The 13,652-nt window shown below is 62.5% G+C and overlaps 1 protein-coding gene across 3 annotated transcripts in view; it reads right to left on the minus strand.

Annotated features, from left to right (window-relative positions):
* Positions 1-1,690: 1,690 nt before the first annotated feature.
* Positions 1,691-13,652, minus strand: part of Htt (huntingtin) — a 110,949-nt gene continuing 98,987 nt past the window's right edge. For all 3 annotated transcript variants that reach the window (XM_048364904.1, XM_048364903.1, XM_048364902.1), the window contains 8 exons: positions 13,175-13,330; positions 10,745-10,935; positions 9,135-9,249; positions 8,833-9,046; positions 8,451-8,556; positions 5,995-6,157; positions 5,704-5,864; positions 1,691-4,973 (listed from right to left, as the gene is read on the minus strand). In XM_048364904.1, the coding sequence (XP_048220861.1) occupies positions 4,760-4,973; positions 5,704-5,864; positions 5,995-6,157; positions 8,451-8,556; positions 8,833-9,046; positions 9,135-9,249; positions 10,745-10,935; positions 13,175-13,330 (1,320 nt within the window). In that variant the 3' untranslated portion in view covers positions 1,691-4,759. The remainder of the gene's footprint in view (positions 4,974-5,703; positions 5,865-5,994; positions 6,158-8,450; positions 8,557-8,832; positions 9,047-9,134; positions 9,250-10,744; positions 10,936-13,174; positions 13,331-13,652) is intronic.

Here is a 13,652-nt window from a genome sequence, read left to right on the forward strand (position 1 = left end):
GGGCCGGGGGCCTTCCGGGAGCAGGTGGCTGTCAGCCACGCCTAGGCTCGGGTAAACGGTTGGGGGCTGGAGAACGGAAAGCTCGGAGGGCCTGGAAGCGTGCACGCACACCCGTCCACGCACGCCTGTCCCGAGCGCACAGGTGCAGCATTCGCTGACACAGCAGGGCCGGGACCGAGCGACCCAGAGCAGCTCAGACGCCGGAAGGGCCGAGAATGGTCCCGGGGCCCGCGGTGGGGAGCAGGGAGCCTGCCATCCTTCTGACCTAGGACCCCTCACTTCTAGCCCTCTGTCTGCGAGGACAGGCCGCCCTGCCCCCGGCTGCCTCGGCCCACCTGGCCTCAGGGCCCACGGCAGCAGGACGGGGCGGCAGGCCGCAGTGGGGAGCAGCCGTGGGCCCGTGGTTTTCGGGAAAGTGGCAACTCCAGGGCTGGAGCCACTCGGGCCCGGCCCCCGAGGGATTCGCTGGTGCCCCTCGGTGCTGCCTTCGGGATCTGCTGACCGGTCCCCCCGGGCAGCTCCCAGGACTCACCTCACGCCGGCCGCACCCTCATCCCACGCGGGCCGGCTCTTCCTTCGGGAAAGCACTTCAGAAGGCTTTTCAGAACAAAGATGCAAACCACAGCCACTGAAGGCAGGGGCGCTGGCCCCGGGCCACCATGAGCCCCCCGAGGGTGACGGACAGGACCCACTCTGGCTTGGAGCCAGTGGGGCACGCTGCTGGCCTACACCGGGGGGCCTGCCACTGTCATCCAGTCTAAGCCCCATTCCTAGAAATGCCATCCATGCCAGGCGTGTCAAAGGCCTGCTGCCCACAGCTGAACCGGGAGAAGGGTGCTTCATTCCTCTAAATGCCCTCAACTCGGGGAGCTCCTAAGGGTGGAGCCACTGGGGGTCCTAGAGCTGTGACTGAGGAGTCCACGTGACCTTTCTCCTCACCAAGTGCACACCCGTTGGCCATGGACCAGACCACCTGTCTGTGCAGAGGAAGGATGGGAGGCCCCCGGCGGCAGGACCGTCTGGCCAGGCCTCTCCCACAGGGCCGGCTCCCCCAGCTAGCTGCAAGCAGCTATTCAGCAGGTATTCGACAGGCGCTCACCGGACACAGTGCCCAAGGCTACAGCTCTGAGCATCAAGGCTCTGGGGAGGGGTCTAGTAAGGCAACGAGATGGACGGCACGGTTCAGACGGGAAGGACTTGCAAGCTGCAAGGGGTAGGGCGGGCACAGTAGCCAGCACAGGCCAGAGGCAGGAAGGCCAGTGTGTTGGGGGACAGCAGGGCTCGGATGGGTCAGTGGTTAGGGGAGAAGACCAGTGGGCCACACAGGGCCTCCAAGGTCGAGCCTGTGTGGTGTCCAGTACCTAGGAGCCACCCACAGAGGCAGAAACAAAAGCTGAAGCCATGGGCCTCCCACAGTGAGCTTATAACGCCACAGGCTCTGCCAATCCCAGTCCGCCAGAGACGGAGGTGGAGGGAGCCCCCCCCCCGGCCCGGGGTCCTGCCTGCCGTCCCGGTACCGGCCGACAGCTGCCTGGGTGGGGTATCGAGTGTGCTGGCCCCGGGGAAGGGCAACAAAGACCTCCTCAAACAGGGCAAGGAAGGCACCCAAGGAAAGCAAGCCGCACACAGTGACCACAGGTGATTAACTGTTCCTTTAATTTGTACAGTGTCTGTAGCAGTTTTTTTTATATAAAAAATCTATCTATCTACATATATCTTCTGTCAGTCCTTCCTTTTGGAAGTGGCCAGCCAGGCTGGGCTCCAGGATGTGCCCATCATGGCCCTGCTGACGCCCAGTGGAGCCGATGGCACGCCCCTCTCGCACGCCACGCCACGCCACGCCACGCCACGCACGGCTCACAGCAGCAAGGTCCCACCCGCGAGGCCCCTCCACGCAACCTGCCCAGTGGGCAGGGCCCCGCCGCCGCCAGCCAGCTCGCAGCACGGCCTGCCCCAGACGCTCGAGTGTGGCCCGAACCTTCCAGGCCCCCTTCGGTTGTCACAGTCTGTCTGGGTGGGTGGGTCCCTCCTTCCCAGCAGCTCCCACCCCGCCTCAACAGCTCTCCATGTGCAAGGCTCCACCCCGACCACGGACACCACTGACGGTCCCAGCAGGGGGAGCCCCAAGTCCACACCGGGGACATCGCCAGGAGGAAGCCCACCAGCAGTAAGAAACTCATCTCCTCCTCCGCAAACACCTGGCCAGCCCCAGACGAGCCCGTTACTGCTGTGTAAGCCCCAGCCCAGCGGAGCTCCCGGCCGGCAGGGCAGCTGGGGCTCCCCAAGGAAGTCCCTGTCCCAGCAGTGCCTTCCGGTGCCTTCCCTTCGGAGGGGGGCAGGTGCAGGCAGGCATGAGAGAGCGAGAAAGGACACTTGGCATCTGGGAAGTCACCTACACACGCCAGTAGAGCCAGCAGAGGAAGGGAGGCACATTTTTGGAGAAGAAACATGCTTAAGTGCATTGCCAGATAATTCTACCCTGGTTTCATTAAAATCTTTCCTGATAGTACCAGCAGGAAACAAAAATACCCTTCCCTCCCCACACACACAAAAAAAACAACTTAACAATCAAAAACGGTATTTTCAGTAAAATTCCGAAACCCACACGCTTGGAGGAACTTGGCGAAGTCCTGGCCCTTGTGGGGCTGCCGGGCGCGGCGCTCTGCCGGCGGGGCCGCTTCTCTTGTTGAGCTCCACGCCTCAGCTCCGGCCGCCCGGCCGAGCGTCCGTGGCAGACCGCAGGGCAGGGCCAGGGAGAACGGGCCAGGCGCGTCTTCAGGCGTGTGCCCGCAGAACTGTGTGCACGTGCGCACGCGCACACCTTCCGCCACGTCCTGACGCGGAACTGGTGTCCATCCCCCATCGCTCAGGAGGGCCCCTGGGGTGGCGCCCACGGCAGATCTGGGCTCCGGACCCCTGCTGAGCAGGATGAGCCGAGGCCAGCAGAGCTCCGCGGAGCCCAGGACGGGAGCCCGCGCGGCACAGCTGCGCCCCTGGCACCTCACACGTGGACATCCAGCTGGGAGCCGCGTCTGGCCTGCCTCGGCCGGCCTTGGAGCTGTGGGGCGGGCGGGACGCAGGGCGCAGATGCCTCCGGCAGCGTTCGGGGGCGGGGGAGTCCCAAACAAGAAAGAGAACCGGGGACCTCCTACTTCCCACTAACACCCTCCAGGACCTCTTCAAACACGGTGGGCGCCGCCCTTGCCGTGCTCACACCAGGCTCAGGTCCCGGCCCCTGCTGGGCCAGTGTGGAGGGCTCCCCCCTGTGGGCCCCCAGGCATGCCCCCCTGCTGTCACTGGAGCCGGCACAGGGGAGCTCGAGGGTCCCGGGCAGTTAACCCACTGACAAGCAGTTAACCAAACGCTCCCTCCTTTGGAATAGTACCAAATCATCACCTACCGAGGTAAACCCTGAATCACCAACCACTGGACCAACCAGCATAGAGGTCACCAACGCTGCAGGCCAGCCTCTAGGGCGTGGGAAGCAGAGGGGCTGCCGACCACCAAGTCAGACGGCGAGCCGAGCTTCCAGAGTGAGCCAGGGAATCAGAGACAGCCTCTTGGTGTTGGGTTCATCTGCATCTACACGACCTGGCTACTCTAGGCAGTCCGGGATGGAGGCGGTGGAGCGCCTGCCACGGGCCCTCCCTCCCTGCGAGCTCATCCTGGCTGAGACAGCCCCCTTGGTGGGCTCTGAGGCCTGGCTAGGCGCAGAGCTGGGAAGGGAAGGAGGAGCTGTTGGGCCTCACCCGTCACAATCATCGGGACACTACCCTTCGCTCTTGACTGACGGGGCAGAGACAAAGTGGAGCCCGGTGGGCCCCAGGGCTGCCGATCCCGCTGTGCACAGCAGACGGGGGCCGTGTGTGCAGCGCTGGCTGGCCAGCTCCGGGAGGCCACTGCCCGGCTCAGCTCAGAACCACACTTCCTGGGCACGACGGGGCTGCCCCCAGCCACCCCTCTGTGATGAACACCAAGACCTGGGACAGCGGCTCTTGGCAGCCCCCGGGCTGGCCCCAGGAGGATTTCTGGGTGGGAGCCTGACACCAACGTCTTTCTACGTTCTAATACATGGGAGTGTGTAAAAAAGGGCGGCGTGCCACCGGGTCTGAGGGCGCTACAGGAGGCACGGCCTGACCGGAAGGAGCGGCTACAGGAGAGGGCGTGGCGGCCGGGGCCAGCCCACCTCCAGGGGTACGGTGACATGCAGCAAAGGCCTTGCCAATCACACACTGTACACGGGCAGAGGAAGAGTTACATTAAAATTAATCTCTTTACTTATAGATAATTAAACTTTAAGTCCTGAGAACCACAGAGAAAGGGAGAACGGCGCTAGGCACCCTCAGTCCCCGGCCAGGCGCCAGTGCACCAGGCGCACCCCGCTGGGGAGGCGCAGGGACAACACCGGCCCGCCGGGCGGCCGGGAGTCTGCCTGCGGGGCCCGGGGGTGGGGGGGGGCTCGAGACCCCCTGGCGAGAGCCGGAGCTAATGCCCCGCCCTAAGGGCAGCCGCCGCCCGGGGAGCTCTGGGAGAAGGACACGGCCCTGCGGGCCAGGACTGCCAGCGGACAGTAGGGCCCGGACGCGGGACGCAGGCTCTCCCCACCCCTCCCTGCACTGTGCTGCTGTGGGGCACCCCTCACTGCTAGCTGCCCCCGGCGGCCACGGCTGTGGCAGGCGCACACTCGCACGCACGCGCACACGCGCGCTGGGCGGCCGGGCTCCGGCCCCGCAGCTCCTCCGCCTCCCGCCACAGGTGCTCAGCACGCAGCCACCTTGTGGACATTCCGCAAACAAGCGAGCAGCCGGTGGTACGGGCTTCCCGGCGTGGCCACCACCTCAAACACTGACTGGAAGGCCCTGCGGTCCAGCTCCTCCTCTATCTGGTGTCTGTAGAAGTCTGTGGCGACCAGGCAGAAGAGGTTCACGTCCACCTGCTCCAGCTTGCCCATCCTGCTGATGAGGTGCGGAAGGCTGGCGTGGAGTCAAGGGAGAACACTGGCAAAGGCTGGGGGGGGGCTCCCTGGGGAGTCCTGTGCGCAGGCTCGGGAGGGGGGCGGAGGGGGGGCGCAGAGCGCTCCGTGCAGCAGCACTTACCTGGCGCTCGGCGGCACGCGGGCTGGGAAGGCGAGCGGGGCTGCGGCACCGCCGGCCACTCTGAGCAGAGGCTGGGGTGGCAGCGAGGGAGGGACACTAAGACGGGAACCCCTAGTGGCAGCCAAGTGGGGCAGGAGCTGGCTCCTCACTTACGACTTTCCCTGGGAGGGCGACCACGGCACAATGGCAGTGCTAATGAGAAGCAGCCCTGGGAAGAGAGCCAGGGGACAGAGCACGCCAGTGGGCGGGCCGCCGCGGGGCCAGCAGCCGGCCCGAGCCCCCCCACCAACCCCAACCACCAAGGCTGCCACACTGCAGCCTCGGGGGCAGTCCCGGGTGGCGAATGGCCCGGCCTTCTGTGCTGTGTCCTGTCAATGTCTTATACCTTTGGGACCCTGGGGGGCTATCGGGTTGGGGTTCAAAACCTGCAGCACAACCTGATAATTGGAGAAAATGGAGGGTAACACTGCTCAAAAAGAAGCGCACTCGTTACCTTACTGTAACCCTCTGCACCTCAATTAAAAACAGCAGCGGCAGCGCACGAAACCCCACCCCTTGTGTGGAGGGTGCGGCGGCGAGGGCAGGGGCGGGGACACAAGGAGGATACATGGCGGAGATCCACACGCTGGTGGACGCGCTGACGAAGAAGCAGGAGAGGCTCCACATGGCCATGGCGACGGGCGTCCTCTGCGTGAAGTTGGACAGGGACAGCATGACCCAGTCCCGGACCATGGACGACTGGCCCGCGCTGTGCAGCGTCTGGAAGACCTGGGGAGGAGGAGGGCGGCTGAGCGGGGCCCTGCACGCCGCCCTGGGCCTGGTGGCCAGTCCGAGGGGGACCTGGAATCACCTGCACGGCCGCGCCGCCCACCCTCCCCTCCTCTGCGGTCCTCGGTACCTTATACACCACAGTGGCCATCAACTGAGGATACGGCTGCTGGTTGGACAGAAACTCTCCAATGACTTTGTTCATCACGTCCTGGGGCGGGAAGAAGTCATCCAAAAACTGAGGCAGGATCCTTGCCACCACCCTGGCTTCACAAGGAAGCCCCTTCCGGATCCTGCAAGGGGAGCAACGGATCACAGTGTCACCCTGGGTCTTACACTTCCTGGTCGGGGGGGGGGGGGGACACACGAGGGGTCAGAGTGTCACCCTGGGTCCTGGCACTTCCTGTCCCTGGGAGGAGGGGTCACGGGTCAGAGTGCCATCCTGGGTCCTGGCCCCTTCCTATCCCTAGGAGGGGGGGGGGTCACGGGTCAGAGTGTCACCCTGGGTCCTGGCCCCGTCCTGTCCCTGGGAGGGGGGGTCACGGGTCAGAGTGCCATCCTGGGTCCTGGCCCCTTCCTGTCCCTAGGAGGGGCGTCATGGGTCAGAGTGTCACCCTGAGTCCTGTCTAGTCCTGTTCAGGGGAGGGGGGGTCACGGGTCAGCGTGTCACCCTGGGTCCCAGCCCCTTCCTGTCCCTGGGTGGGGCGTCACGGGTCAGAGTGTCATCCTGGGTCCCGTCCAGTCCTGTTCCTGCGAGGGGGGGGGGGGGGTGTTACGGGTCAGAGTGTCACCCTGGGTCCCAGCCCCATCCTGTCCCTGGGAGAAGGGGGTCACAGGTCAGAATGTCACCCTGGGTCCCAGCCCCTTCCTGTCCCAGGGAGAGAGGGGTCACGGGTCAGAGTGTCATCCTGGGTCCCAGCCCCTTCCTTTCCCTGGGAGAGGGGGGTCACGGGTCAGAGTGTCACCCTGGGTCCCGGCCCCAGGGCTGCCCTTTGGGAATGCACGATACAGGAGGAGGTTCTGAGAGCACATTGTGGCATCCTGGCTCTCCTTTGCCCTCCTCACTGAGAGGTGAAGATGGTCGCTGTGCTGGGCAGACCTGGAACTTTCCACACCGTGTGGGATGGATGACAGAAAGAGGGTCGTGGAAGTACTGGAAAGGAGAAAGCAGGCATGGCCCAGGAGTGACATCGGAGAAGACAATCCCAGGTCCAAGGCCTCCGTGGACTCCGCCCCCAGCTTCTCCCTTTCTTTTCTCCCTTCCTTCCCTTTCTCCCCTCCTCCTTGGTCCTGGTGGCATTAGGGTGTGAACTTGGGACCTCAAGCCTGTCAGGCAGGCATTCTACTGCTTTGAGCCATGCCTCCAACCTTTTTCGCTCTGGTTATTTTGAGGTAGGTTATGCTAGTCCAGGCCGTCCTGGAACTGTGATCCTCCTGATCTCAGCCTCCCAAGCAGCTAGGATTACAGATTACAGATGGCTCCATGAACTTTCAACATCCCGGGTCCCAATGCCTGCCAAACCTTCTGCCAACTGAGGCCTTTTCTTGTTCTCAAAACCTGAGTGTCCTCTTGCTGATCCTTCTCTCAACAGACCCTAAATGTTGCCCCTTAGCAGCGTACTTTAGAGCACAGAAAGACACTAGCCTGTGATTCATCTCTAGTGCCCACATGACTGCCGTGCAAAGCTGCGAGGCTGCACCTCCGTACAGGCGAGCCAGACTCTGCCGGCCGCGGCCCGCAAAGACAACTTCACCCAACAGTGCTCTCCTCCTCTGCACCCAAGCAGGACCCCCGTGGCCCCTGGGAGTGGGGAGCGGAGCCCAGGCTGAGCCCTGGGGCCTGAGCTGAGCACCGCACCACGCGCTCCACTAGGGCAGTGGCTTGGCTATGCACCTGCACGTGCCCGGCTCCGAGCATGCTCACAGGCACTGTTCCATCACTGTGTGTGCGCTGAAGAGTGGCTGCAACAAGCAGAGTGACTGGTGAACCTAACACTTCATCTGGCCAGGTAAAACGAAGGCGAGGGCCCCAGCATGTGCTCTGGGGACAAGCCTGAGGGCTTTCGACCGGCCTGCCTGGTGATCAGAGGCCGCGCTACAGCCCCGTCGCCTTGCAGGGATCTGAGGGCGCAAGGCAGGGCCTTGTCCTCCAAAAACAAGCAGTGAGAACCCAACGCTCTCAGAACTGGCGAGGGACGCCTGCTGCGTGGCAAGGCCGCCCTGCCTCGGCTCGCTCCGGTGCTTCCGTTTGCTCTGACCGACACGCTTGCTGGAGGCTTGCCCAACAGCTCTTGGTGCCTGTGCTCCCGGCCACAGAGCCTGAGGGCAGGGAGGGCCGCGCTTCACAGAAGGCACTCACGCCTGCATCTGCAGTCCCTGTCCCCCAGGTCTCTAGGGGGCCACTGTGTGTGGAGTCAGCTCCACACTCCTGTGTTCTGGGCCTCAAAGAACCTCTCCCACGAGATTCGTCAGGCCCGGCCAGGATCGGGGTGCCAAGAAGAGGAGCAAATGCGCACAGGGACGACGACGTGCTTTGGCTTGGTCCAAGGCGGCACATGGCGGCAGAGCGGCTGCGGACGTTCTTACCTATCAAAGAGAACTGACACTCGCTCCATAGCGACAATCACGGACTCGCTGTCCGGGGCTGCAGGGTTGGGGTCAGAGGCTCTGCCTGGGCTGGCTTTCTCTTTTCCTGAAATAAACGTGCGCAGAGTTGAGACCTAAGAGTTGCGGCAGCTCCTGCCTCACGCAGAGCTTAAGAAAGAGATGACCAGATTACCAGAGGTGATCCCGGGCAGCCAGAGCCTAGCCTGGCCCCCACGGGGGTGGGGGTAGAGGGGAGAAGGCTGTGCAGCCACGGGGCGGAAGCCCGGGCAGCCTGGTCCCTTGCCATGGGCTTCAGAGTCCACGGCAGGTGCTGTGTGTCCCCGGTGAGTGTGCTCTGCCGCCCACGCTCCCGCCTGCTCACCCGTGTACATGCAGGTAAGCATCAGGCCCAGGGCTGCCATGGCGCGGTGCGGGCTGTGCACATTCACTCTGTCCACGCTCAGCTTGACCAGCGACTCTGTGTCCAGCCGGGAGAGCTGCTCGGACAGCAGGAGGCGCTCCAGGCCGCGCAGGGCGCAGTGGTAGATGGTGGAGGGGGTGGAGTCCTCGCTGCCGGTCAGCATCACCCCGCACATCTGGACAGGAAGAGAGGCTCACTCTCGCCACTGGCTAGCACGGCAACACTTCCCGTGTTCAGAAGAAGCCCGGTCAGAGGCTGCTTACCTGTATTATGGACGCCGAAAACTCTGGCCCCACATCGAGAGGATAGTTCTCGATCAGGTAGAAGGCGGTGGCACACATCACCAGCACATGCTGCTGGCTGTGAATGTTCACACAGCTGAAGAGCAACGGGCAGATGTCAGGCCCGGCACAGCCAGCCCACCGCACTCCACAACTACGCACCACGCCTCCCCTCCCGCCCCCCCCCCCGTACCCCCTCCAGTTGTTGCCATGGCTCCCCATGCTGCGCCTCTCAGCTGGCCACCCCACAGTCCCTACCGAGGCCCGAGCGTCCTTCCCATCCAGGGAGGTGGGAGGGAGCGATGAGCTTGCTTCTCAGGGCCGTTCTCTCCCTGTGTGAACGTGCACCCCCATGGTCCTCTGGCCTGTGGGGCCTCCACGCGCACCTGTCTGCCCACAGCCATGGCAGAGCCTTGGCTGGCTGGCCTCTCTCTCTTTTTTTTTTTTTTTTTTTTGGCCAGTCCTGGGGCTTGGACTCAGGGCCTGAGCACTGTCCCTGGCTTCTTCCCACTCAAGGCTAGCACTCTGCCACTTGAGCCACAGCGCCGCTTCTGGCCGTTTTCTGTATATGTGGTGCTGGGGAATCAAACCTAGGGCCTCGTGTATCCGAGGCAGGCACTCTTGCCACTAGGCCATATCCCCAGCCCTGGCTGGCCTCTCTTTAGGGCCACTACAAACAGAGCAGCCAGCGCAGTGCCTCTGCTCGTGCAGACGCCCACAAGATGCTCCCCAGGCTCTGAGGGCTGGGCTGCGGCTCAGCAGGCGTCGTGGGCCCCTCCTGACGCCACGAGCTCCCGGGCCCTCCCACGTCCCCCGTGCCCATCGCCCCTCGTCACACACTGGACTTCTGCCCCCTGGACAGACCTGCTGAAGGCCAAGCTCTGTCTGGGATCACTGAGAGCCAGCTGTGTGGCGGGCCTGCCCAGCCGCCGGTGAGCGCACGTGAGCAGTGCGCCGCCGCCGCCGGCCTCCACGTCCCTGCTCCGGCTCACGCTCCTACCGCCCGGCGGGCATCGAATGCACCCCTCACCCCCGCACAACAGCCAAGGGTTGCGTCTGAGCCTCTCACTTCTCAGTGGCCATCCGTGCCCCGGGCCCTCCCTCTGTCGCAGGACAGCTGGGGCGCGCCCTTCTTAGCTTTGCTCCTGACTTCTGCCCGGGATGGATACAATGTGGCCACGGGCGAGGTGGGAGATGGTGCTGAGGAAATCCCCTGCTTTCTGCGTGTACGGGGGTGTGCAGGTGGAGCCCGCACATCCCTGGCTTTCCTTGGCTTTGAGACACAGCTGCGATGAGCTGTGCACACAGTTGCTTTATTTAGGGAGGAGGTGGCCTTTCGGGGAGCATGGCATGGGGGGCGGCGGGGGCCGTGGAACCTGGCAATGAAGAAGGCTGCTGTCCTTGATGACTGGAGTCAGAAGCGGTCACGCAGGAGCTCGTGCCAAGTACTAAGGGACAGGGGCGCAGAGGCAGGACTCAGCCTCACCAAGACTGCCCAGAAAGCTCTAGCACATGTCTGTGACCTTGTGACCTACTGACCTGCACCCCGGAGGGTCTCCCCTATTCTGGCCAGCCCGGCCAGCCCTACTCACTGGGCTGCCCCTTTGAGGTTGGACAGGAGGTAGTCGCTGACGACCGGGATGAGCTGCTTGGCGGTGTCGTCCAGAAGGTCACACTCCAGCACGTAGAGGACGCCGTGCAGGGCTCCAATCTGGCAGGGCAGGTGGCTGCTCCTGAGGGTGCTCTCCAGTAGACGGCTGACTGGCTCCGCCACCGCTTTGTCCTGGGCACAAACACACACAGGCTGCCAGTGCAGGGTGACAGCTCCACATCCCAAGGGACCAAGTTCCTCGTAGCTGAGAGGGCTGTCCCCCGCTGGGGTGGAGACCAGCTTGCAGCCAAGGCCCGTCCAGGTGAGACCCACATGAAGGGCTGGCCTTTGCGGGGTTAGGGAACTCAATGAGCCAGGCAGAGGCGCCTGGGTGACCGGCCCCAGACGTGGCAGCTGCCCTGGGCTCCCTGGTGGGAACCCGCCTGTGTCCAGAGCGGCTCCACTGGGAAAGGACTCTGGAAGATCACCCTGGTTCCCCGGGCTTGGCCCACGTGACTTCTCCTCTGCAGACTCTGCTTGTGTCCCCTCAACATAACGCACCTTAGCTCCGGCTCTGAGCAAAACCCTAGGGGTAGTTTAGGCCAACTTGGACCGAGTGGAGTAGGGCTGAGGGTGGGTCTATACCCATGCACCCTGCACTGAGACTGACTCCTGGGCCTGGGAATGTGGCCTAGTGGTAGAGAGCTCGCCTAGCATGCATGAAGCCCTGGGTTCGATTCCTCAGCACCACATAAAAAGAAAAGGCCAGATGTGGCGCTGTGGCTCAAGAGGTAGAGCAAAGGAAGCAGCAGAGCAAAAGGTAGAACAAAAGGGAGCCAGGGACAGGGCTCGGGCCCTGCGTACAAAAAAGGAAGATTAAAGGAATATCAGAGAGGTGAACTTGTTCAAAAAACATACAGTGTGTATACAATTGTCAAAATGAGACCCTTTGTACTATTAATGTAAACCCAAAAAATTAAAAAAAAAAAAAGACTGACATCTCTTGATGGTGCAGGAAGCCTTCACAGGAAGTGAAGGGGGCTGGAATGGCATGCTGGTGTTTGTAGCTCGCCCCCCTACAGGAAAGGCTGGCTAGGCCTCATCTGGTCCACAAGAACAGCAGCCCTCTGTGGGCTCTGTGTCCGATGGCCTCAGGATGAAGAACAGCAGTCCTCACCAGTCCACGGCTTCTTGTCCCCTTCCTGTGCTGTCCCACCCACACCACAGAGCGGGGTGCTGCCTTCCTCAAGACTTCATCCCTCCCAAAACCCAACGCCATGATCTGCTGTGAAGAGCTGAAGAGCTGACCACAGCACGCAAAGGAAGTGACACGCCCAGGTGCAACTCGGACTAAGGGAACACAGGACAGGCAGGAAGCCGGCAGAAGACCATCTGCTTCAAGGAGGGGTGCCGGCACTCACGGCACTCACAGCCGGAAGGGAGGGCCCGGGGCCATCCTGCTTTAGGGCCTGTTTTTAAAAACCATTATGATTTACTTGATGTATCTGACTTACATTTTGCCTGGGGATCTGGACCTGAGCACAAAACCACAGCCACAATGCAAGTCAAGCCAACAGCGAAAGCCCCCCGTGGAGAAGAAAGGACCTCCCACAGAGACGCAGGCGGGCCAGCACCACAGGGCGGCCGCTTTGAAGGACAGGTTCACGAGAGGGGACTGTTTTCCACGCTCATTGTTCTCCCTCCAAGACAGTCTTAGGTCACCGTCAGGGAGCACCCTGACAGGACACCTGCCCCCATCTCTGGGCTGTGGTGTTTTATGGGGAACAGGCTCGGCCACGTCCTGTGTGTCCTTCTGCTTTGTCAGACCACGGAAGGGGCTGGACAGGGGGACCACTTGGCAGACCCCGGAGGCTGCGTGCTGGTGATGCTGTCACTAACCAAAGCAACACTTATTTTTGACAGGCAAGACCACATATGACGTGGGGGCCACGAGGGGCAGGGCCCTTCAAGCTTCTCTAGGCCTTGCCTGCCAATGCCCGGTGTTGGGCTCCTATCCTTGAGAACAGTAGGCAATGAGCGTGTCTTCTGCACGAGCTACCTAGGAACAGCAGCACAGATAGGAAGGAAAACCACAATGCTCAGGACAACTGAAACCGCGGGGCTCCTGTGACACAAAGGCCCGGTGAGGGTGGGCGCGGGGGCGGTCATGGGAAGGAGAAGGCAGTTCTGATCCCACTGGTGCGGCCTCTGTGCTGTCGCACACCCGTGTCTGTGGGACACGAGAGTCCCAAACCAGCCGGCCACTACAACACATATCACCGCGTCCCGAGGGGAGCACCAAGAAAGGCTCGTGCCGGGGACTGAGGCTTGAGAGGCCTCTGGAAGAGGCCCGCACACCGGGCCCATTGGCAGACTGCGAACCCAGAGCACACTTAGGCACGCTTATGCGCGTTCCACGCCCATCACTCACCATGCCGAGTACAGCAGCAGCCTTACAGGTAGCAGGCACCAGGTACTGCACGAGGATCTCGTCTTCTGAGGGGTGCACCCTCCGCAGCTCCGTCAGTGTCAGGTACATCATCTCAAACTGGGTGCGTTCAGTGAACAAGTCCGAGACCACGAGAAGCTGGACACCAGGGCAGGAAGGGGAGAGTCAAACTCCACAGAGCACAAATGATTCAGTGCAGGACGCTACCGATGGCAGAACTGGATCTAACTGCCACCGACTAGAACAGGGAACTCACAGGGGCTCTCACTGAGGAAACACATCAACGTGAACCTCAGCACTATCAAGTAAACTGGTGACGCGCAGCTAGTTAGAAAGGCCTCTGCACACGCTGCAGCTCGAGGAAGGCCGCACCTGCACGGAGACCCTCATTTACAGGTATTCATTCCCCCACAGAAATGGCGGCTTAGGTCAGGTTCAAAAGACTAGGCCCTCCCACAGC

The sequence above is a fragment of the Perognathus longimembris genome, chromosome 16 (genome assembly GCF_023159225.1).
Source record: "Perognathus longimembris pacificus isolate PPM17 chromosome 16, ASM2315922v1, whole genome shotgun sequence".
NCBI classification, from domain to species: domain Eukaryota; kingdom Metazoa; phylum Chordata; class Mammalia; order Rodentia; family Heteromyidae; genus Perognathus; species Perognathus longimembris.